This window comes from Rattus norvegicus, chromosome 9 (assembly GCF_021556685.1).
Source record: "Rattus norvegicus strain SHRSP/BbbUtx chromosome 9, alternate assembly SHRSP_T2T, whole genome shotgun sequence".
NCBI lineage: Eukaryota > Metazoa > Chordata > Mammalia > Rodentia > Muridae > Rattus > Rattus norvegicus.
The window spans coordinates 79204541-79231139 of record NC_141542.1 but is presented as its reverse complement, the minus strand read 5'-3'; the positions used below and the strand labels follow the sequence as shown (position 1 = coordinate 79231139).

The 26599-nt window shown below is 44.0% G+C and overlaps 1 protein-coding gene across 1 annotated transcript in view; it reads right to left on the bottom strand.

The window, feature by feature from the left end:
* Positions 1-1668: 1668 nt before the first annotated feature.
* The window catches only part of Pard3b (par-3 family cell polarity regulator beta), a 1028371-nt gene continuing 1003440 nt past the window's right edge, over positions 1669-26599 (bottom strand). Inside the window, 2 exon segments of the mRNA NM_001191808.3 lie at positions 1669-4855; positions 5078-6547. Coding sequence (NP_001178737.1) covers positions 6190-6547 — 358 coding nt within the window. The 3' untranslated portion in view covers positions 1669-4855; positions 5078-6189.

The following is a 26599-nucleotide window of genomic DNA, read 5'->3' as shown; positions in this document are numbered from 1 at the left end:
ATATACTGATAAATGCTTAATAACTTAGTCTCCAGAATAGAAGACACCCAAATCTGTCACTTATATTCATCCCCTGTGGTTTGAATATTTCCAAAGTGGTCCTTCTCAAGCTGTTGTCCCTGAAAGTGATGTTGTGAGGAGGTGCACACAGTGGGCTCTTTTGTGAGATTCAGAGAAGTTCATTTCACTAGAAATGCCAGAGAGATAAGTGTTTTGCCCAAGGTTACCCAGTAAATCAGTGGCTAGCACCTAATCAATGTTTTAAATCCATGTCTACCAATTTTCAATATTCTTTCTTGCGGCAGCTAGCTAGGTGATTCGGCCAGTTCTCTGTTTCAAAATGTCTCCCCTTTACCCCCCTACCAGGAGTAGAGAGTTAGGGGTGCATGCATAATACAGTATAAAAGAGTTCCAGGCCACCACATAAATGAGGGGTTATGAGGTATTCCAGGAAAATGGAATTACGAAAGCAGGCCTTTGAGAGTGGAGGTGGTTGGAAAGAGGGAGCTCAGAGATAAATGAGATGCTATAGATGTCTGTGGGTGAGGCTGAGGAGAAAAAGTGCCTTGGATGAGCCTGGCTGTGCCAACACCAGGAAGGGTGGGCATGCTTGAGGACTGCTATAGGGTCTCTACAGGGTACACATGGCACACGCATGAGGGCAGAGTTTAAATGGAAACTTGATAGCCACTTCCAGATTTCTGCCTTGCAGCTGTGGGTGTGGTAGTACCATTGTTCATCACAGGATTGTGAGGACAGGTATTTTTGGAGAGGGCTTGTGGGGTATTACTGTCCAGGAAAAAAAAAAGCAGGACTGTTCAGAATAGGATGTGAGTTAAAACAGCAAGCTGAGTCAGAGCTGGGAGATTAATGAAACCTTGCTGAACTTGCCGGGCCTATGAACTTGCTAGAAATATGGAAAGAGATGAGAATAAGGTCAGGAGAGAGAGGAGGGGGTTTGTTGGAGATGTTAAAGATGATCTTCTGTAGGCGATGTGAGAGTGATTCTAGAATGAAAGGGGTAATCGATGTTGAATGATGTAGCTACCATGATGGGCGGCTCTGATCTCCCTCCACAAAAGAATGACGTTCTCGGCTGCTGTGAAAACTATCCAAAGATGGTCCCAAGTGCTGGGACCCAACTGAAGAAAACTGCCTGACCCTAGGTCTTTTCCTTGGGGTAGCCATGAGGCATAAAAGCCAGCTAACTCACTCTTATCTGGAGAAGCTGTGAGGGTCCATGGTTCTCCAGAGTTCCCAGTGGACTTGGCTAGAGTCAATACTGGGAGCACAATGCAGTTCAGCTGCTCTCTCTCCAACCTTGTCTGCCTGCAGCACAGAGATGCTGCCCCTTTGTCCTGTTGCTGTTCTTGGGCATAGAGCAGCTGTTCTCAGACCTGTAGGTGTTGACCTTATTGGCAAACCTCGTTTCCAAAAAGTATTTATATTATGATACATAACACTAGCAAAGTTACAGTTATGTGTCGGGGGGGGGGGGGCAGCGCACTGACAGTTACGAAGTAGCCATGATGTAATTTTAGGGTTGGAGGTCACCACAACATGAGGAACTGTGTTATTGTGTTGCAGCTTAGGGAGGTTGAGAATCATTGTATTTGTAGGGGGAGCATCATTCATCAGATTCCCCAAACAAATCAAGATACTGATATCTCACTGACTGAATAAAGCTTTATTCCAATGCAAAATAAAACATGAAAAATTTATATACTCATATACAATAACATCCAAAATGTCTTCGGTGATATAAATGGGATTATTTTAAAAAGTTTGTAAAGAATTCACTCTCCATTCCCATATGCCAAACTATGATTTCACATAATGTATCTTTAGAACGTATGAACAGATGACTTGATAATCATAAAAGAACAGGGAAGACTACAGAAAGTGAGGGTATAGACAACAGGCTTTGTTTTATGTTGCACTAGTAAATAGTTCTGCATATGGAACGGAACACTTTCTGAAGTGATCAAGAGAGGGGCTCGAAGCGTCTTTGGGAACGGCTCACTTCCCACTCAGCAGCCAAACCTAGCTTTTAAAAGCCAGTCTGTGGGCGACTACATGACTGGAGGGAGAAAGAGTTGTACTTGGAAGCCACAGTTGCATATGAGAGTCCTGGCTTATTTTAGTCTCTATTTTTCCTCTTTTTTATGGGAAAGGTGACTTTGTAGGGATACCTTATGAAGAATCCCCCTTTCTGTCTCACTGTAGCCTCGTTTCTACCCTAGGTTGGCATGAACTGAGAGAGCAGAGAAACACTACTATGGACTTTTCTGAATGGAACACCCTCCCGCCTAATTGTATAAAACTTGGACTTTCTGTTTGCATGGACCCAGGAAGCAGTGGGATGTCTACCCAATTTAATGCAGTTTGAAAGCTGCGCACAGTGGATCTCGGTGTTCAATCTGATGGGAATTTTCAGACACACATTCCTCTATCCACCACTTTTCAATTCCTTCCACAGGCCTGAAATTCTATAACATTGCTCAATCACTAAACAGAAAACAAAACAAAAAAAAAAAAAACAAATTTGTTGATTTCCAGTGAGGGAAAGGTAATTATTCTTTTTAGGTTTGGTCTCACTGTGGACCAGGGAACAGAGAAAACAGTTCTCGGATCATCCTGAAGTTGCAGGAGGATTTCCTTCATAAGGTAGGTCTAGCTTAAAAAAAAATCAAGGCACTGGGTCTCTTTTTAATTTTATTCTGTCAGTAGTAGAGACAAGGCCCCATAAAGCCTCCAAGGTTCTGTTTCTCTACAGTGCTATTGAATACATCAGGCTTTTGCTCCGTGTAGTCCTGTGGGCCCCATATAGATGTTCTCAAAGTTGAAGAATAATGAGTTTCGGACTTTTTTTTCCCTAAGCTTTGCTTGCTATGAAATCATGATTGAAGAAAATGTTCCTTTGTTTGTCCACTGACTTGGCCCTGTGGGGAAACAGTATTAAGCCAACAGGGCTGATACCTCAGCCATGAGGCACGTTTCTCTCTCTTGTGGAAGGCCGAATTCTTGGGAGAGTAAAGGCTTTCAGTGGATCTCCTCTCTCATATCTTTCTAGTCATACAAAAAGGGGGCGAAGAAGGGCCCAGTAGCAGGTTTGTAGCTCTTGTTAAAAACTATTTCTCTCTGTTAGAGTTCCCAGCTACAGAGAGATTCCCTAATGAGTTTTCCCAAGGCTGTAAACATACTGGTAGCTATTTCTCTCTCCTGGGGGACCTGCTGATCATGGCCTGGCCTTCCAGACAGCCACATGCTTTGCTGGAGCCTTGGAAAAAACGGTCTTACAGCAGTGGAGGGGAGACAGTTGGATGCTACACAGGCACTGATAAAGCCTACTGCCCCAGCTGTTCTTAACCATTGCTTGGCTTGATGCAGCCTTGGTCACAAACACAATGTTAGTTCTTTAGGGTAGAATCAGATGCAGTGAATGCTATACTTTAAGCAAGAACAGAAAGCTGTTTCATTTGACTTTTGTTGTTGTTCTCTTTAATAATACATTTGGACCTCTGTGGGCTTCTCAGGATTAGCAGCTATTGGATTGACTGTGTACAACACAAAGCCAAGGTCTGGAGAAGCTTTTCTGAAGCCTGCACGTAGGGGTGCTGTGCAATCAGGGTGAGCGTGTTGGAGCTGGAACCCATGAGCAGAGCAGTTATCCTCAAGTGCCAAGTTCTCTGTAGCACACCACTGTCACCTACCCCTGGCCAGCCTGCAAGTGGCCTATCTAGCCTCCTTATAAGGGGAAACTTGTGCCGTGGATAAAATCAATGCTTTACAGAAATCTGAGGAAAATATAGAACACAATGAAGAGTGATGTTTTTTAGAAAAAATACAGGGTCTTGTTATATGATCTTAAAACCTAGAGTTCAGGCTAGCTTCCACCTCAAATCCTTCCTGCCTTGGCTTCCTGATTGCTGGGATTCTAGACACATGGTACCATTCCTGGCTTAAGAGTTGATTTAATGCTCCCCACACCCGTCAATTCCACACTGCATTTTTCTTTCAGGATTCCTTGGCTCAAAGGAAAGGCCATTTCCAGCATGGTGGCCAGGGACCCTAGAGTGTAGCCACAATAACTTGTTAATCAGAGCCTGGGGTCCTCCGCTCCATTGAACAAATTACATATGATTTAAGGTTGCTGGCTGAAGAGAGATGGCGAAGGACAGAAAGCAACTCGACAGTCTATTTTTCAGAGGGCCACGGCAATTGTGGTTTCGATAACCATCTCTCCTAAGTCCAGCAAATGATGCTATTTACGTCAAAAACCAGCACTTGCATCATTCCTGGTCACAAAAATATTTTAGATTAAAAAAAGGAAGAACAATTGGACCGAATGACTACTCTACGGATCTAGAACACTACAATTCAGTAAAACGGTTTGGTCAGTGGTATTCTACTTTCAGCCAAAATATGTCTATATTGAACTAAAGGCTTTTTGGAGGGGTGGGGTGAAGTGGGAATGTGAAAGGTTTAAACTACGGATCGGTCTCTGGGAACCCCCAATGCTGGGCTGTTTCTGCTGTGTCAGTCTGCGCACGCACACACAGGAAGCTTCAGATGCTGTGTTACACGCATAGGAGAGCTCCAAGGAAGCAAGGGTGGCTTTTCAGTTTCCTGAGCCAGAATACCTTTCCTTTTAAATCCGGCGAAGACCTTAGCTTTGCCCTGACATTTGTTAATGAGAGTGAGCAGATGCAGACTGATTCAATCTTACCATCTTCTCCCTTCACTTCCCTGCCTGACTCCTTCCTCATTAAACATCCAGAAGGCAATTTTCTCTTCTCTTCTCCATACTGCAAGTCACATGTGTTTGAATGTGCGCACGCACGCGCACACGCACGCACGCACACGCGCGCGCGCACACACACACGCACACACGCACACACACGCGCGCGCGCGCACACACACACGCACACACACGCGCGCGCGCACACACACACACACGCGCGCGCACGCACACACACGCACACACGCACACACGCGTGCGCACGCACACACACACGCACACGCACACACGCACGCGCACACACACACGTACACACGCACACACGCACACACGCACACACGCGCGCGCACACACACACGCACACACTTCCATCTACTTGCTGTCCCAGGGCAGATGGGTACTGTTCGGCACTGTGTCTAGAACTGACACTCGTGTGGCCTGGGCAGCAGGCTCTGTTTTCTTTACACACCCCACTCACAGGTATTCTTGAGCCCTTAAGTGGAAGGCTAAGGTAATTATAGGCATTTGAGGAAGACTCTGAAAGGAGCTATCTCCAAGCAAGCGTGCCAGGGACGAGGAGGGAGGAAAGCAAGGACCATGGGGCATCAACCTTCTTCCCCTGCTCACTGTGGTGCTTGGAAAGAATTGCCTTCTGGAAGCTCTGACCAGCTCACATCCTCCCAGGACACTAATACTGCATTCGAATTCAAATTACTGTCCTTTATATCAAAAGCAAGGAAGTGCAAAAGGCTTGTATCAAACAAGTAGTACCGGGAACCCAAGCTAGACTGTAAATAAGGAAATACAGTCTTCCTTTGGGTCTAGGGTTTCCAAGAGGTCACTAGTCGTGTATGTGGTTGCTTTGTGTTCAGTGAGAACATTGTGCTTCTGAAGATGCCTATTTGCAGCCTCTCTACTCTGCCAGTTGGTAGGTCCCACACCTCCAAGGATAGGGCTGAGTCTCTGAACGGGTGACTAGGCCTGACTGAGAGAGAGAGAGAGAGAGAGAGAGAGAGAGAGAGACTCTTGCCTCTGTACTATTGCTTCTACTGTGTGTGGGGTGTGGGGTGTGGGGTGTGGGGTGTGGGGTGTGGGGTGTGGGGTTGTAAGGGTTGTAAGTAGCGCTGATTTTCTAGCCAGGGGCTACTATAGTGTAGCTCTATTGATTTTCAATCAATTGTCTTTCTCACCAAATCAACCGATTCTGCAAGCCTTTCAAGTATCAGGAAATACTGTTTTTATGATCGTATCCTTCTTCCTTTTTGAATCCATATCCCCACACCCTTGTCCCTTTTTTCTCCTCTGATACAGTTAGGCCATGCATCCTCAGGAAGCAAGAGCCATGCTGTACCATGGGACACCTTAGCCCGGAGAAGGCCTTAGGTTCTAGCAATGGCAAAGATGATGTTGGATATCTTCCTTGCTTGGCAGATCTCTGGGATGTTCAGCTATACTGCTGCAGTCATGGGATTCTTCTGCCTGGGATCCTGGTTACGATAGGGGTACTGGTCAGGGCTGCCCCCTCGGGGCCCTGCCCTGCCCATCTCCTGGTAGACTGGTACTCTCTGGTGCTGAGGTGGTGACGGAGGAACATCTTGTCTGAAGGGTCCTTTGTGCTGATGGGCTGGTGGGGGTGGGTAGTACTGTGGGTATCGTAGATCGGTCACCCTCAGATCCGGGGGTCGGGGATAGCTCCCTCTTGGGGAATGCACAGGATGAGGCCCTGGGTAGTATGGAAGCTCTCTTTCATTGTAGCGCCCTCGGGGTGAAGCTGTCAGGTAGTCCACAGGATCTGCTGAGCCTCCCCTAGAAAGGAAAGCAGAGATGCGTCAGGAACTGTGGAGCTGCTGCTCTCAAGTGGAGAGCACATGTGTCTGCCCTGACTGCAGTTGGCTTGGATAAGGGTAGACTAGAAGATGTGATGTCTACCCTTAAACTATGAAAGAGAGGACCCCCTTCTGCTTTGCCATCTCAGACTTCAAGATGAAAACCATGTTCCGTGGAAGGGCAACCAGGATGCAAGAACTCAGGCCCTTAGTACCACAAGCCACTATGTCTCCTAGGACTGCTTACATCACGTTGCCACATGAGAAGAAACACATTCCTATATTGCTTATACCCTTTTATATTTGCTTTTATTACAGCTCAGCTAAGCCTGTGACTGTTAGAGCTCCAGTCTGTGTGAGATATGGTAGCCCAAATACTCCAGGTCAGAGTTCTCATAAAGTGTACTAATTTCCCTCCTAGATGGCAGAGGTGCTCCTGGAAGGCTGTGAGTGGCTTTGGCTAAGTCTGGGTGGCTGCTGTCACACCCTTGGATGGATTACTATGCATTCCTCTATTGTTCCTGAAAGACCTCGAAACTTGGGGCTGGGAAACTACCCATCTTGAACTGTGATAAAGGTAATTAAGTCTACCACAAAGTCAGTAGCAAAAACCAAGTTGTCCTGGGTAATGGGGAAGGCTATGCAGAGAGATCTGGGGCCAGAACACACACTAATGGAAAATGAGTCTGTCTGGAACTTTCTACTGAAGACAAGTATCGCCTGATCTGCCCCCCCATAACAGAAACAACACGTTGCTAGACAATGTGCAGATGATGACATCTTGGCTAGCCCAGGGTGAGACACATGACTTCTGTTTGCAGCTCTTAAAATCCATCAACCTTCTGTGCACACATTTGCCAGTACCATTCACCACGTCACCACATCTGTCCCTTCTTTATTCCTTGGCTCTTTATTTTTTATTTTTTTAAAGGAGAAACAGAAATAATAATGGTTACTGAAAAGCTCTCCAACGGCTTGGATACCTGAAAGGAATGACAGGGCTGTAAGAACACCATGCCTGTGGTTAATCAGGCACTGTCAATGAGGGTCAAAATCACCCTGTAATCTGTGGAGCTGGATGGTAAAACAGCCCTGAATGTTCCCCAAATCAATGAAGGTTTGACAAGCTCTGAGCTCAGGGAGTGAGTGTGTGGAAAGCTGTGTGTGATCACAGCCGTAAGGATGAGCGATACAGTCCCCCATCAACATTTATCTGTGTGTGCCTGTGCCCTAATTTTGCTATGTATGATAATGAATGATGGATTCATGAATTTGGGGGTGGTTTAGTTAGTGAGAGTTCTCAGATAAAAAATTAAGCTGTTTGCGTACAAGTTATTTATAACATCAGCTGTTATTGTTCGGTTCGGGCTGCTTTGCTTTATGCTAAGTTGTCCATGACAAATAGAGCAGACATACATCGCCTGTCATCTGTCACCATGGCCCCCGTGAAATAAAGGACCCCGGTTTCACCATCCCTTTCCTTGACAATTTCATTTTTTATTTAGAAAATTTCCAGCACTCATTGTGTCTTTTATTGTTTAAAAAAAATTAAAGACCTCTTCTTTCGGCCGCTATAGTCATTTCTATTTGGCTCCACCTGGAGATTGCAGAAACCCCTTTAAAAAAAACCCTTAACCTGTGTTTCCTTTCAAACACTACCAGAGGTATTTCGCTGCGTGAAGTGAAACATGTGGTCTCACTGCACTCGTTTTACGTCCTTAGGATAAATCACTGACATTTGCAACACACAAACATTATCTACCTTAAAATGAACATACAACCAACACTCCCCCTGGACTCTGAGTGGGAATGTTTCCTGTTTAAAATGGAGAGAGAGAAAGGAGAAATTCCAGGCCTTGGACTGTTTTTTTAGGGTCCTGGTCTCTCTCTTAAGATTTCACCTTTTTAAAACAGAACATTATAAAAGACAGAAGTCCTTGGGGGGTTTCTCTCTCTTTTTTAAGTTGTGGAGAGACGATCCAGATCAAGTGGTGACGGAATGGAGGCCACCCTGAGCAACTTGCAAACCCGAGTGACTCCACAGTGTGCATACACAGCCAGAAAGGAGCTTATCTCTCCTCCCAGACCTCGGCCTGAGACGCTCCAGCATTCACTGCAAAGAGGAGGTGACCCCAAGATAGCATCATGGTCCCCAGAGGGCTTCTCTGGGGGTGGATTATATGTTGGGGAGTTTGCTTACATGTGGCAGACACCAAGTGGAGGGCTGCTCTTTGTCAAGCAGTGGTGGCTTGGAAATTGTCTTTTTCTGTAGAACTCATCATAGAGTTATTGTTTGTAATTTTTTAGGGAGAAGAAAAACAATGAGTGGCTTGTAAAAACACTATTGAGAGTTCAGAGACCTCCAGCAGCATTTTCCTCCCAGGGCTGCTGTTCATAATATTTCCCCCCTTAGAGCCTATCATTTCCTTCAGACTTTCACCAGAACAGCTTCTAAACTACTGTGAATGTGATCACATGCACACACTCACATAAACATGTAAAAGAACCATTTCTGGGGACTAGAGAGATATCTCAATGGTTAAGGGTGCTCTTGCAGAGGATTCGAGCTCTACCTCTAGAACCCACATGGAATGGCTAACATTCTCTTGTAAGTCTGCCTCCATGGGATCTAGCTATACTAGAGCGCATGTGCATACACACACAGACACAGACACAGACACAGACACAGACACACACAGACACAGACACACACACACACACACACACACAGACAGACACAGACACACACACACAGACACAGACACAGACACACACACACACACACACATACACAGACACACACACACAGACACACACACACACACACACATACACAGACACACACACACACACACAGACACACACACACACACACAGACACAGACACACACAGACACAGACACACACACACACACACACACACAGACACAGACACACACACACACACACACACACAGACACACACACACAGACACACACACACAGACACAGACACACACACACACACACACACACAGACACAGACACACACACAGACACACACACACAGACACAGACACAGACACACAGACACAGACACAGACACAGACACACACACAGACACAGACACAGACACACACACACACACACACAGACACAGACACACACACACACACACACACACACACAGACACACACACACAGACACACACACACAGACACAGACACACACACACACACACAGACACAGACACAGACACACACACACACACACACACACACACACACAGACACAGACACACACACACACACACACACACATACACTTACTTTAAAAACATAGGAATTTTTATAGAAAAAAAAAGAAAACCTCCTATATGAGTTACTTTTTCCCTGCTGCACAGACAAGATGAATGGGATGGAAACAACTTAAGTGGGGAAAAGTTCATTTTGGCTCACAGTTTCAAAAGGAACGGCCATCCTTATGGGTGGAGAGGGCAATGGAACAACATCATGAACTGGGGTATGTGGCTAAGCTACTCACTCACACAGAAGCAGGGATCAGGAAGCTAAGAGCGCTGGTGGGAACCAGAACTGGACATCACCTTCAAGATCCACCTCTAGGCAATCCACTTACTTTCAGATGGGTCACACGGACCAAAAATTTCACACCTTCCCCAAACAGTGCATCAGCTAGGGACCAAAATATTCAAACCCAATGAGTCTCTGAGGGAAAACTTCCTTTTAATTTTCTGTTTTCCCTGTCAGTAAGCTGGAAGCCAGAGGATTTAGGTTTTGCTTGGGAACTCATAGGTATGGTTTCAGGTCTGTTTCAAACCACACAGATGTATGCAACAGTGCACATAATAAATGTTGACCATTTTTTCCAAACAAGACAAAGTCACAGGTTATTTACATGTAAAGTAAGAAATAGATTGCTTCCTTCCAAGAGGACTTTCACTTTGTGACATCTTACTGTGTCTCTAGTTTTCATTTAGCAAAAGGGGCCTGGAGAGGAGAGCCTGTTTGGGTTGGTCAGCCAGGCCCTGGGTACCAGCCATCATCGTAGATATAGAAAGATAGAAGCTATGCTGCTGTTTGGTTAAACAATCATGCCTGGGACAGGGATGGTGTGGGAAGGACAGATTCCCTGCAGTGCTATTCTCACTGGAGTAGAGAAAGGTGCAAGGGCAAGTGTCAGTCCTCTCATCTGTATACCAGCCTTGCAGAGACAATCTCCATCCTCAATGTTGGCCCTAGTTAGTCATCTGTTCTGCCTTGGTCTTGAGGTACTCATACCCTGCATGGGAGTGGACCTCTTGGAAGTGGGCACCGACTCTTCATGCCTCTGCCATCTCTCTCCCTTGGGGCTTTGTGTCTCAGAGGCACTCCATAAATGCATGCTGAGTTTTTTTGAGGGAAAATTCTCAAATGTACACAGTAACCAGAGAGTGTTAGATGTGGTTAGAGGCTGGAGAAGAACAGAAGAACAAGAGGAAAGAGTAGATTCAGTGGGACTCAGAGATGGATGATGGTTGAAGTAAGATTGATTTCTACTTTTTCCAGAGGAAAGAAGGAAAGAGGGAATGAGTTAAGTATTGGATTGAGTCCAACATAGAAAGACTGTAAAGTTTATTAGTTTTCCAGGCACAACAGGGCAGATGTTACACATGAGCTCACAGTGACAGCAACAATATGGACAAGACCCATGCACGCTCCAGCCCAGTCGCAGTCCCAGCACAGAGGAGGCAAGGTAGGCATGAAATTCCACCACTCGTTGAGAAGCTGTTGGCATTTTTTGGTTGCTGGTACAGGGAGAGTCAGCTTTCTTTAATGATAGGAACCCTAGTAGGGACAGGGCAGGACATCCCCAGAGTAGTTGCAACAATCCAAATTGGACTTGTAGGAAACAGAAAAAATAAAAAAAGAAAAAAGAAAGATAAGAAGGAAGAAAGGAAGAGAAGAGGAAGAAGAGGAAGAAGAAAGTTGAGTGGGAAGGGATGGTAACATGAAGAAGATGATTAAGTAGAGGAGTTGGTGGGGTGAATACATTCAAAATACATTGTATGAAATCCTCAGACTATTAATTAAAATATTTTAGAAAATGAGCTATAGACTGAATTTACTAGGTACAGGTTATGTATATTTAAGAAATCCCTTCACAATTGTCTGAAGGAAATTTTCTTTATTGCTGTCATAAACCCAGTAATGTAGGAACATCTTGATTCATGTCTAGAAATACAGTTCAGTAAAAGGCTCCAGATAAAGGATTGGAAGGAGACTGTTGAGCTCACATGCAATCAATGCTTTCCAGCTCTGAGTGAGCTCCAGGGTGGGGGTGATGTCCAGTCCCTCTTACCCCAGCACTAACCCACTTCTGTCCACAAAAACACGTATGATGGACAACTATCATATAAACCACACATGCCCAAGACAGGCAGAAACTAGGGTTATGCAAAGCAGTCTACCAGCTGCTGTAACTCAATGCCCTTTCTTCCCAGTACAGAGAACAGAGGCAATGGTTTGGATAAGACCTGCTCTGATGAGGGAGAGACTTGAGGAATATTTGTAACCTTCAGTTCTTCTAACAGCGCTGACCCTGACCAGGGTGATCACGATGCATGTGTCTCACACCTGGGGTTGACGAGTGTGGCTATGTGTCATCCAATGAGCTCCTCATAGGATAGAGAAATCTCACTGACACTGAGTAGCCATGGCTGGGGGTGTGAGGGGAGTAACTAAGAGACAAGTCAGCAGGAAGATTGTTTTAAGAGGTGAGTTCAAAGGTAAAGAAATAAGGTTTGTAGTAGAGAGTGTGAAACCACAAGGAATGTACAAGCAAGGGCAATGCCCAACTGACAAAAAGTGGATTGGATTTTGTTTTTTTTTTAGTTTTAGATAAACTTCAAAAGTGGAAATTCTTGTTCCTCTTAATTTGTATAAGATACTGTGTGTGTTAGCAGCCTAAACAAAGACAATTAAAACAAAATCAAACCAAACCAAACCTCCTTGTCTGAATGGGTTTCTTTCTTTTTTTTTTTTTTTTCTTGGTAATAATTGATTGTAACCAAATTTGGAGTTAGAATGGAGTCAAGTCATATGGTTCAAGTCTCCTGGTGCTGTCCTCACTGGCAAGATGTGAATCAGCTCTGCTCCTTCAGATGTTCCACACAGAGTGGGCCCAGTATTTGTAAAGTAAAAAAAAAAATAAAATAAAAATAAAAGCAGTGCAAACTAATATGCTCTTAAGCTGCCCGTGTTATGTGGAGAGAGATGCTTTTAGTCTGTGTTTGGAATTCCTTTGGGGTCAGGTTTCCAGTTACCAGGCCTTCATCCGTGGTTCAGGCACGAATGTGGTTGGCCTGGATTAGCAGAGCCCTCTGCAAAGTATATTACATAGCTTTGATTTCAGCAGATTTTACAGAGCCATAAAATATAATGACCATTTGATGACCTATGATATAGAAATGATTATGGAAAAAACCTCCCCCTTTCATCACTCACGTTCCCCATCCTGTTATGAAGAAGGGCCCTTGCTGTTCTCTGCAGAGGACTGGAAAGAGAAGCAAGTGTCACGGCAGACGCTTCTGGCCCTTTGTAACACCAGAGGGATGTTTCCAGAGAAAATGAAAGCGAGCTGGCAACAGCGGAGTGTTCAGAAGGCAAATGCTGTCTGATCAACCCCATTTGATTTCTCTGTTGGTGTCTTTCATCAGCCGCCACAAATAGAATTCATTTACTAACAAATGACACGGCTAGGGAGTCTCAGCTTCTGTGTCAGTCGGGCAGACAGACAAAGAACATGGCCCTTCAGAGTACTTCATCCTGTCAGACGTGGGGAGTTTTTGCAGACCTAAGAGTGGTCCTGTTAAAATAACCTCTTTTATGGGAGTGGGGTAGGGTGAGAGTGTTTCAAAGTTTCGTGTCAGGGACAATTAGAAAGGACAAGCATGAGTCACACAGGGGGACATGGAGTTCTTGTGGAAATCAAGAGCTGTCCTTGGAATCCATTTCAGAGAAGGAAATGGGGACCAAGGAAGGGAATCATAACTTGACCAACCAGCCCACAAATTCACTTTCCTCTTTTTCTTTTGTATCAGGAGTTCTGGAATCTCAGTATCTATGTATTGAGGATTTCATCTGATTGTCATGCGAGAGAGGATGGCTCCTTTCCAAGGGCAGACTTAAGGAGCTGACAGGTTGGGGCCTGTAAAGTCCTGAATTCTAAAAGCTGGCCTCTCAGGAGAAGCATTATAGGACTATAACCCAAGGCTACTGCCTGTAGACAGGATATTCCTGAGGTAAAGCACAGCATTCACAAAAGCCACCTTTCCCTGCTTGACGTTAGATCATATATACATTTAGAGTAGTGTATATATATGCACTTACATAAGGTATAACATAATACACACACACACACACACACACACACACACACACACACACACACACACACGTTCTTGGAGAAGATGTTGCATATTGCTGACACAGCTATCTCCTCATCCCTTCAACTGATTTCTAAATTACTATCGGTTAAATGAGTCCTGTATCAATCACTGTTCCCTTTCCCTCTCCCCATCAACCCGAAGCCTGAGGATTTTGATGTAAATCACCTGTAATCATTACATCTCTTCTCACTCTGGGCAAGAAGTACAGTTAAGGAATCAAAGCTTTCTGGCGTGTGTGTGTGTGTGTGTGTGTGTGTGTGTGTGTGTGTGTGTGACAGGGGAAGAAGAAGAGCTTCCACTTCATGGTTTTATTCTGACACAGGAAGATTCTGGCACTGAAAATTCTTACTCTGGAATCCAGAAGCAGAAATGCTAAGTGCTGGGCCCAGCACCACTGTGCTCCGTGGGCTCCGTAACCAGCATTGGATGGTGGTTTAGAATTGCAAAGGTTCAAAGCAAGGTGAGCAGAGTAGTTCCTTTGCAAGTGCCTAAGGCAAATGAGCCCTATCTCAAGCAGTTTTTCCAAGTCAGCCCCTTTATTTCTCATGAGTGTGATAGGGCATTATTATCCATGGCTTGAGACCAGGAAAGGCAGAACAAAGAGGCTATGTGACTTGATTGAAAGTCATGGGTAGTGGGGAAGGCCCAGGGTCCACCTAGGCAGACAGAGCCAGGGCCTCTTGCTTGACTGCCAATCTTGTCCCCACTTGCTTTATGCCAGCTTATGATGTCCGGGTTCTGGGTTAAAGAAATGTTATACTTACAAACACACTTTTGAAATGAATCTAATGGGGAAAAAAGGCAAAAGAGTTTCCTAATAAGTGTTTTGGCTTAGAAAACCCATGAAGCTAGACACGCTGGGAGCCCTGGTAGTATGCCTAAGAAACACCCAGAATTCCAAGTGTGAAGTCCCATTCAGATACTCTGAGCTGCTGACACAGTAGACTTTTCTTGTACCATTTAGAAAAGCCAGAACAGATATTTGTGTGGTTCTACCTGCGAGGCCCCATGTTCAAGGGTCCAATATATTGAATATTGGTGTCAATACCCAAGGGTGTATTTACCAACCAATACTTTCATTCACCCAAACCCATGTTGACATGATGGGGCCCAAGAAGCACCCTGAGGATTCTGATACAGGATAGATAGGGTATCATTGGATGGCTGAAGGAACACCAGTGTGGTTGTAAGGATCACACGACGCACAACTCCAGCAGTGGCCATTCTAGAGGATGATGCAATAACATAGCGGGCCCGGAGAAATCCAGAGGACGCTCTCACTCACACTCAGCCCAGCATCCTGCTCTGGCACGCAGCCTCACGTTTGTGGCTGGCTGTGCTCGCTCCTGTGGTTTCATCGTGGGATCTCTTTTCCACTGGACTATTACAACAGCACTAGTAACTCTGGACTCACAGACAAGCAGAACAAGTTATAGCCAGTGTGAGAAAGTGCATTTTGACAGTTCAGCACTACACGATGTGTTCATGTGAGTTGGAAGGACAGCTGGATAGCTGTCACCATCTCTGAAGCAATTCTGAGCACATTGAACTAGTTCTCAAGTGAGAAAACAGTATGACTTCTAGTGCAGGGGACTGACCTTTTCAGAGGACTGCATGAAGTCACAGGGCTTAGATGTGTTGGTCTCAAATTTTAAGTCTTGTTAATTTTTGTATGCACTTCAATATGTAAAATGCTCTGGGCCCCTCCTGTTTTTACACCTAGTAATATTAATTCAATAAACTAAGGTTTATAGACAGTTTTGTAAACTTCTAGTCTCACCTTCTGTTCTAATAAATGGGGACACCAGTATTTTAATAGGAACAAGGTAGCTGAAAGAAAGATGGACCGGGGCCAATGGGACATAGGAGGGTACTAGTTGACTCTGAGAAGCAAGGATTTTATATTGATATTGTTCATTACTGCCACTCTCTCCCCTTCTTTGCAGGCTTCTCCAGAGAGCAGCATCTGGTATCTTTCTCTCAATAGTAATCTGAGCTTCTTGGTACCACCCTCAAGTATTAGGGCATGGATTTGGGGGCAGCACAGTCTGGACCCAGAGTGTCACCTGGGAAAAAATTGGTTGTGAATCTTATTCTTCCACAGACATGGCTAGGTGACATTTAGGATTATTAATTGAACAGTTGCCCTGATGCCCAACAGTGTGTCCACCCCCTGGTTTCTACTGGATGATGTAAGTGGAGGTACATGGAGAGGTTAGCCTCTCCATGATAATTTTGATGTGGAGCCTCTGTATTTCATGATGTGTTTCACCATGACATAGACCAGTGGCTCTCAACCTTCCCAATGTTCTGACCCTTTAATATAGTTCCTCAAGTTGTTCTGACCCCCAACCATAAAATTACATCATTGCTTCTTTACAACTATAATTTTTCTACTGTTATTAGTCATATTGTAAATATTTGATATGTATGATATCTGATATGTGATCCCTGTAAAAGGATTGTTTGGCCCCCAAAGGGGTTGTGACTTAGAGGTTGAAAATCAGTGAACTGGAGGCCTTCATTTCCTATCTGTACTGGGCAGGTTCTGAGGTGCATGGTTGGTTCCATATGCCCACTCAGTCCCCTTGTCTAGAATCCATCTCATTATTTAGTGCAGCACTTGGAAAAGGGCATTAGGGGGATGATTTTCAGTAAGCAATCAAGATGGTTAAGGGATTCTGGGTACTGGTGACTTGTGCTCACCTCCCCCTCTGGTTGAGATCTCTAAATCCTCCGGTTGGTCTTTACATAGCTGGTAAGAGTGGCTATTAATGTCATTACTAACACTTAACTTTCATTTCATCTTTTATTAAAGTGAGATGTATTGCTTCTGTGTCTCCATCTGTGTAGTATGCCCCATTAAACTAGCTTCTTCAGGGTCCAGCCTTGCTCTGATGCTGGCAAAATGGAGCAGCTAGCAAATCAAAGCTTATCGTCACCCAAACTGATGGAGAAACTATGAACTCACCCTGAACTCATCATTTTTCTCCTCTTCCCCCATTTTCAGTGTTCGTGTGCAGTTGCTTACTGTCCCCATACTTCCACATCCCGTCCTCAGGCCCTATATACACCCCATCCCAAGGCCCTATATACACGCCATCCCCGGGCTGTATAGCGACAGTAATATGTAGGTCCGGAGCTCCTGATGACTGTATTTAAAAAAGAGACAGCAAGACAAGCTTTTATTGTGAAGGGGCTTCTTCAGATGTTATTCCACCCTACATTTGTTCCCTAATGCCCTGGCTTATTGATTTATCCCTTGAACAATTCAAAGAAAACTGAAAACTCATCCAGTCTCCTATGGCTTTGAATGCTGCTTTTGCTCCTGGCCATGTCTGGTGTGGGTGTGTGCAGCAGTATGAGACGACTCCCTCCCCCAACCCCTTTTTATTACTACATGCATTCTGTCTGAGCAGTGGAAACCTCAATTCTTAAAGTCAGTCGTGAAACTGTGACTTTAATAATTTAAATAAAAGCTTATCGCAGGAAAGCAAATATTTACAAGTATGAGTTACCTAATTTAAAGAAATTAATTAAAAGTAAATGCTGAAGTGATTTAAAACTAAAGAGCCATCACCAAATAAAATGTTATTTCCCATGTGCTCACACCAGCTTGTTTGGGAGGCTGTAGAGAGAAGGTGTTCCTCCTTCTTCAAGCTTCCAAATGCACCAAGTGGTGAGGGGACTGGGTCTGTTTGACCCTGTGGTATAGGCAGGTGTACTCTCGGTCTGTCTGAGAGACTTCACAATGCAGCCATCAGTCAGTGTGTGGCAAGCAGAAGAGGTAGAAGAAGTGGCAGGTACTGTGTAGAATAGCAATTCTCAACCTGTGGGCTACAGCCCTTTGGGGTTGACTGACCCCTTCACGGGGGTCGCCGAAGACCATCACAAATATAGATAATTACATTATGACTCATAACAATAGCAGAATTACAGTTATGAAGTAGCAAAAAGTAACTTAATAGTTGGGGTCACCACAAGATGAGGAAAAATATGACACAACGTGAGAGTTGCAGCATTAGGAAGGTAGAGAACCTCTGGTGTAGGGTATAATGCAGAGGACTCACTGGATGGAGCCTCAGAGTCCTCTTGTATATCCTGAGAAATTCTTTGCTCCCTTCCCACGGTGATGCTAACTGACCCAGACAAAGCAAACAGAAAGAGCACCTTTTACTGAGGTCCCCAGTCCTGCTTGAATTTAAATTCACTATCCATTTTAAATAAAATCCTACTTGTAACTTTGAGTCAAATGGTATTGACCAAAGGCTTAGGAGAAAAGACAAACAAATCTCGTTCTTAGATCTGAGTGGTGCAGACCCTCTGTGTCTTCCCTACACTGTACAGAAAGCCTAGAACAGACACTGCAGCCTGCAGGGCTATTTTATATCAGCAGACACATGCGCACTGAACACAGAGCTACGTGGTGCTTGATTTTTTTTTCCCCAGCTGGCTGCTAATATTTGAAATTGAAATGATTTCACGTAAGAATTAAGGTGCTTCATGTAAAAATCAAACTTTTCCCGCTTTTCTTGAAATTCAAGACTTTCCATCCTGTGAGCCATCATCAGCTGGAGTTATTCTCTCCTCTCCTCTCTTGGAGAGGTCTTTGTCTGTCCAACACTCTCTGCTTTTGACAGTATTCCCTGAATGCCTCGAGTGCAACTTAGGTGCAGGGTCTCTGCTTCCTGTGATGAGATCTCACTCTCCATATTCCTACACTGTCAACTCTGGCTTGCACCTTCCATTAGAAGGTGCAGGCTGCCCTTGTTTGGTCACGTAAAGAGAGATTGCGATTTTGACCGCTTTCTCCAGTTCACTTTAAATCACTAAAAATATATTTCTCATTCAGTCTCCGGATATCGACTCCAAAGAGAGGCTCATATTCGCGGCGTTTCAGACAGGACATCTTATTTTCTCAGACATTATCTTCAGCTCTGTAAAGTGAAGGCATCAGAATAGGCAGTCTCCATTGAGTTGTGGGAGGTTACCATTTCATGACCCCTACCAGAACCACGCAAGATCGACTGCGAGCTGACCTCAGCTCAAGTTGCTGCCTTCCAGCCTGACCTGTTGCAAACTCAAACCTGATTGGGCCTCTTCACTTATCTGTGTCCAGGTCTCACAATCTGTAAAGTAATAGGTGCTTTTCTGCTCAGAAGAACACATGAAGTGATACACATCAAAGGTATTAGAGGAAAGCTGGGGCAAGATGAATTCAAGAGCTTTGGGTGGGTAATAATCACGAAGGGAAGCCTGCCCTGTCTAATGGGATGACTGGGTCAGAATTTGCTGTCCCCATTGAAAGGCCTCATGCTGACAATCGCCATGGCCGACAGGGCAGGTAATGCTGTATTTTTTTTCTTTTTGTTTTGTTTTGTTTTTAATCTTTACTCTCAGCAGGAAAATAGCAGACCTCCACTAAAGGGCCGAGGTGTTCCACTTTTGAGGTGGTGGGCCCTAATTTACCTCCTCAGTTCATGGTTTTATGAGGAATGTATGTAGGTAGGTAACTGTTATCAGGTTGTTAAGCAATTTGATGAGGTGCTAAGTAACCCTTTAATTGTTTTATTTACAACATACAGTCTGCTAACCTCTCATTGGGGAGCTCTCTGCTTAGTTGATTAATGTAAAACTAGCTTAGTAAAGTACAACTTGGCAAAGCCGGAAGCTAAAAAATAGCCGCGCAAATTTCAACGGTCTTAGAGTCGTCTCATAATTTATTCAGTTGAGATTAAAAAAATATTGGCAATTAAGCAAAACATAACAAATAATAGGGAAAATCAAGTTGGGGGAAAAAATAACTAAATTTAAATCTACTGCTCTGCCACTTCAGGTTCCTTTCATGGGTCTGGTATAGGTGGTTAGAATTGCTTTTAGAGGTCAAATCTCCCTTAAAAAAGTGCTTAAGAATCTTCCCCTTCTCTCTCCTCCGTGGTTCCAGATCTGCACAGGTGAATCCCATTCTGTTAGCCCGCTCGAAGGCGATTTTACTACTTGGATGGTGTAGTGACATACAAGTGTCACCAAGCAACCAAGAAAGGAAAGAGGCCCAGGAGCCATCATGAGAGGATCCTGTTGCTCACCCGAGAGGGGCCAGATGGGAGAGCAAAGCAGCACAGAAGCTCAAGCTGAGGAAGAGTTAGAGGAAACACGGTGTAGACACTGGCTTTCCTGTAAGGGTGCCGTGGCTTTGGGCAAGCAGAGAAAGGGCATCTTGGGGGTGAGATCAAAAGGCAACTCTGGGGAGTAAAGGCAAAGGCCAAGCAAAGTGTTCTTGGTTTTGTCACACTGGGTAGTAATGCTGGGAAGTTCAGTTGTGTTTTGTTTAAAGCTCTTCAGTGCGATCGTGTAAGGTCACACAAATTATTTAACATTATGCAGACTATACTATTTAAGTGAAGTTCTGCCTCTATGGGATAGTCATATTTATCTGTTTCCTGGTGTGACATCGGAAGTCTTGGGGGTTCATGATGGTAAGGGCTTCTACTGAGTTTCTCTAACCCACTCAGCTGCTACAAGATATTTAGCATAGTGTCGAGTAATGAAGTTTATCTAGGATAGTTCTCTCATGGGAAGAAAGTTTCTCCTTTCTTACAACTGATTGCTCACTGGAAGAAATATGTGCATTTGTCCCCAGCTGATGGGTAATACAGAACAGCACAGTGTAGTCAACCAAGCCCTGTCCAATTATAAACTACCCTTCCATGTTCTGAGTTCCCATGTATCCATCAACATCATTCAAGCAATGAGGTCCCATCCTTGTGTTTTAATTCCATAGTAAGGTGGTTTAATTTGCTGCTGATCTTCAGGGGGCAACAGAAAACTACCTTTGACCCTTAAAGACTAACCTCAGAGTCCACTGCTGTCGGTTGAGACCTTAAATTTTTGTCTAAACTGTGTAGATTTTAATTTCTCTCAGGGCCAAAAAAAAAACAAAAAAAACAAAAACAAACAAACAAAAAAAAAACCAAAAACCCACCAGACTGTTAAAAATCTGGTCCCCAGGTGTCTCTCCTGATCTCATGCTTCCAGAGTCTCAAGCCAGTCTCAGTCCACCTCGAGCGGAGCTGCGCAGTCTTGTCTGCCAACACAGACCTTGCTCTGATCATGTAAAGATGAACTAAAGGGCTAGAGGCAAATGGCTCTGGGTTTCTAGGCAGTGAACATCTGGTGTTGGGTTAGTTACCCATCCTCACATCACAGCTCAGTTTCCCCCTTTATAAAATTGGGGTGGTGAAGTTGGCCCCCTCCACTGAGTCATCAAGGGGGGCTAAGTGAGAATTGTGTGAAGCTCTCAGCACAGTGTCTGGTCCTGGTAAGGGATCAATGAGGCCGTGTCATCTTTAGTACCATTCTCTCTGCTCTAACTTTTTATTTACTTATTTGTTATTCTATAACTTCTTACATGCTTTTCCCAGCCTTACAAATATTTTTGTATGCTCTGAAGTCTGTTTCTTCTTTAAAAAATCTGTTTCCTCCAGATGGAAACGAGGCAAGTTATCACCACTTTCCCAAAAAATTTATGGACTATGTTCATTTAAGAAATGTATACAAAATACACTACAGGGTATACTCTATAAACAGTTGCTCCTTTTCCTCCCTACTTACACTGTGCGTTTCAAATGGCTCCTTATGTATGGGTCCTCATTGATATCACGACTTACAGAGTTGCACATAGATTTGTGTTTGTTCAGATTCAGAAAAAAGACAAGATCCTTTGAGCTCATGCATAGAAACCCAAAGGAAGCTGGCCAGGAGCCCAAAGCCTAGCAAGCATGGCCTCAGAAGGAACGTAGCATCCCCTGTCTCCCTTGTTTCTTCTTTCATATAGGATTATCTGGATGCATGAGACACTGAGGAAACACTGGGTCAGATGACAATCAGACCTGGAAACAGAGGATGGCTGGGTCTGCTGGTCTGATGGAATACAGGAAGATTGGTACCCATCTTGCCTGCGTGAACTTGGGACGAGGTTTTAAGTGAGCCATAGCTTCTACTTCTATCCGCCCTACTTCATCCTGGTAGTAGCATCCAGTTCTTCTGAGAATCAGCCCTTGCCTATCTTCAGCTCGCCATCAGATCTTCACACCATCTTCTACCGCAGACACACCTAGCCAGTTAGAATTTTCCATCCCCCTGAGCGCTGTAGTCATTTGCAGTTGAGTACATACCCCAGTAAAAACAAGCCAAAGTAAAAGTCCCCAACGGGGGCTTTTGCTGGGTAGAGTAAAGTGGGCGAGCTCCCTCCGCTGTGAAATGGCTGAGAAGGAAAGAGATCTACTGAGCATCCCTGCTGGCCTGAGGGTTGAAGAGCTGCTTTGAGATACAAGCTAATGCAAAAAAAAAAAAAAAAAAAAAAAAGAACAGACAAATAGTCAAGGGGTGATGAGGAGGAGACCAAACACTGATGGTTTTCTAAGTTCTTAGGAAACTGGATGTGAAGAAAATCTGTCCTGGGGCTTATTTAAAAGCCATATTTGCCAGTCGATTTCATTTCCTGCATTAGGTGATACTTTCTAATTGTTTGTGTAAAGAAGGGCACTGCTGGTTATCAACACGAGTACCATAGAATGAGCTTCTCGGAGCAGATGGCCGTTCACCTTGGAAACCACACGGGGAGAATAAAAGCTCTGTGGTAGCTCCTGTTATCTCAGCTTCCAACATCCGCAGGCTAGAGAAGGCAGAAAGCAAAAGGCCCTGAATAATCCTTTTTGTTGTGATAAAATTGTCTTGGGTGGGTAATGAGGCCTGAGGTTGAGGATGGTGCCTGGTGAAGCTTTTGTACTTGGCTACATTTCACTGGGCACAGAGAGCCTGTGACTAACCTTCACAGCACCAGCGGTTGTGGCCGGTTTAATTCTAAGAAAATGAACCCCCTTGAACTCAAGTTCTTCAAGCAGTTCTGTATGTGACAGTGATGGGAGTGCTTGTATAATTCACAATTAGGTGTGCAATGGTAAGCCGTATCAGGGGAATTCCTGCCTGCTCACACCAGAATAAATACAAAGGAAGGTAACAGGATGACCCCCATACACCCATCTCTTGAGTCACAGAGCCACTCTAACTTAATCAGTTCCTCATCTCTGGCTGCCTCTCTGTTTATGTTCACCGGTTGAGCTTGGATCTGAAGTTGGTGTGGGAACGGAGGTCTGAGGAGCCTGCCTTGCATGAGATTGTAATCTCATCTTGCGGCATACTGACTTTGTAAAAAGAGTCATAAGGCTCTCCATGTTTATTTGAATGGCAAACAGACTGTTCCACTGCCTAAGAACATGGAAACTTGTTTCAAAGGAGCAGCATAAAGCGGCCAGCTTTCCTGGGCTCTCTGCTGTGTGTTTTTGAGTGGGTATAGAGCCAGGGCTGCCTGGGGGTCTCTGAGAGTGGGAGCTTTCGGTGGAGCAAGTTGGCACCATAGTACAGGGTGATTTCCCCAAGGGTTTGAGCCCAACCATGACATGCTTGGCAGTACAACCCAGGGAAATATGGACCTCTCAGAGTTTTAAATGTATAGTAAGTATCCTAGTCTGACTGTCAGACAGTGGGTGTATGCATTTTAAACATTCAGTTCTGAGATGTGTGTGTGTGTGTGTGTGCGCGCGTGTGTATACATCCGAATATATAGAATTAAGGACAAGTGTGACTCTTCATTCTACTTAGTTCCTTGCTTCTTTTTCTTTGCCAACCCTTAAAACTAGCATTTCCTAACTTTACAGAAAAAAAAATTAAAATATCACTATTTGTCTGGAAAGACTCCAGTTACTCATGTTTGATAAAAATTGCTGAATGTAGTTTTAAAATTCCAGGTCTGGCTGCACAACAAAAATGAGAAATCTGAGCTTTGGAAGGAATTTTTTTGGGATAGATACAAACTGTTAAAACTTGGATAACATGTCATGTCATCTCAGTCACAATTATTCTCTTGCTTTACACTGCTTTTTTAAATGACAAAAATACAAAGTTCCCCCAAAAGAATTTGCTCTTAGTAAAAGAATTTTCATGGCTTAACTAAAAAGCCCACAGATCTTACAGGAACACAATGTCCACTCAACGTACTGGGTAGTACTGAGTAATTGAGAATCGCCCTTTCTGATATCTTCCCAGTAAAAACTCTGGCACATTCCCCATTATTTTCATAGTCCTTCCTGTGTTTTAGTCTACTTTAAAAAAGTTTTTTAGTTAAATACCTACTATGTGCTGAGTGTTATGTCACGTTGAGGACACAGTAGTGACAAGGCAAAGTCCTGTTTTAATGCCGTGTTGCCTTTACTTACAGGTCATAACTGACTCTAATTTCATCCCACCTGTAGAGTAGCAGTTGCTCTCTCCGATGTCTGTAGCTGAAAGTAGGAAATTGGGAATACAGGACCACAGAGAGAGAGAGAGATGACAATAGCTGACTGACTACTTTCATTTCATGAACAGTAAGGATTCCATCTATTTCCCAATCTGTTGTTAAGGTTAAGTGAGGAGGACTTTACAAATACAACATTGATGAAAAGGAAAACAACAACCCAGCAGACAGACAAATGAGCACAATAAAGATTAGCCCAGCATCTGAGGCTCTGAAAGCACAAAGTGTCCCCTAGCCTTTCCACAACAGAGAAAGAAGGGCACACATTGAAAGTAGTCAATGACAACACAAGGAACTACTACAACTAGACACTGAAAACTGTGTTTTGCATATGTCATGAATTTGGAGAACATAAAGTTTCTGATGGTCCCAGAATTACAATTCAGAACACTAGCACCATTGTTGACCAAATATAGATGCAAGTAATATGACAGCTTAATGTAGGTCCAACGTACTCTAACACACATTGTGGCCAATAGGAACTGGAAAAATAGACTTTCTTCATCCTTTCCATTGAAGTAGTTTGGTTTATTTGTCTCTTGAAAACACTAAAAAGTAAAATCAAGTCTCCACCACAGACATTATTGTGGTTTATAAAGAAATGAAAAAATATTGGAAGAGTTGGAACATTCCTTTACCTTTGAACAACGCCTCCTGTGATTTTTCAATTCACAGTAGCTCATTCCAACACATTGAGACCTAGATCTGTTTCAGATTAGAGGCTGGATTCCACTGCACTTGGAAGTCCCAGGGGTCCTCCTGGGACTGTGTTGTAAATGTGGCTCCTGAACACACCACTGTGAGGATTCCTCTTGTGACCCAAGGCTGGAGGTGGGTGTGTTGACAAAGAAGCTCTTTGTGTTGGCTTCTTGGCAGAGGCTCAGAATTTGAGGGATGAAGGGCATAGCTGGTAATTGCCACATGCATGTGATATCAAAGTTTACAACTTGTTAAAAACATTTGAAGTGATAAGAAAGTACAGGTTCACTTGACCCAGACTGAAAATTTGCAACTGACTATATATAATAAAAAAACCATCACTTGTGATTGTCCCTTCCAGAGACAAATTGCTCTATGAAATAAGCATCTAATTCTAGGCCAACACACCAGGCAGAAGAAAACCGTGACTTGGAATTTATAAAATTGTGAAATCTAAATCATTTTTATCTTTATGCCAACTTCCTAAATAAATTGCATATACTTTATGTATATTTCAAGGCAACGTATAAAAAAGAGGTTAATAATAGGAAACAGAACATTTTCCACTAGCCTGAAAGTAAGGGAGGGAAGAAGATGGACTATCTGAGACAGAGAAAAGTCTCCAGTAATCTCTCACCAACAGAACCCTCTGTGGATATTAGATGACAAAAGAGAAAAATCATAATAGAATAATAGCCTTTCATAAGAATTATGGTAAGTTGACATTAGATTGAGCTGCTGCAGTCTACTCAAAATGAAAGAAGTCCTGAGCTGAGCGTGTCGTGGAGTCTCTAAAAGAAGACAATCACTATGTGTTTCCAGACTGCCGTCCTCATATGCGGGCTGCAGTAACGTGAACTGAAAATTGGCCTTCTATGGAGATTTATTACAATAGCATTGCCATTCAAGAATAGGCAGCTATCATCATAAATAAAGAAGAGACATAAAAGGATGTGGAGCTCCAAGAAAGGAGGATTTGTCGCGGTGGGTAAATCATGTATTTACTTATATTGCAAATAAATACACACAACTAAGAACAATCCCTCATTAGGAAAAATCTCAGGTTTGGGTTTTTTTTTTCCTGTCCTAAAAAAACTAAGCCAAGCTTCTGTGATTGGAATTTCTCAACATGGGCTACAGAATTTATAGTCTTCCTAGAGCCCCAAAACCAATGCCCAGACAGGTCTGTGGTTATTGCACACGGAATCAGCTCTGAGAAACAAAGATCTTCATGGTCACCAAACCTGATGGCCCCAGAGTTGATTCTCTAAGGTCAACAGTGCTGATCCCTAAAGCTACTGAAATCTGGTTCCAAGACACCCCACCCCAAACAGGAGGCAGGGTCCAAGTGTCACCCCACATTTCCTTCAGACAGCAGGATCTGTGTAAGTGAACGTGTGTTTCCATGTCCAGCCTTGTTGTTTCAGCTGTGGGTAGAGCTGGGAATATCAATTACTCCCCACTTGGGGTGCTGACCTCCCCCACGGCTCCCCCTTTACAGACTGCTCCATGTTTAAATCCTTGCCCATGGTTCTTCCTGAGGCTACCACTC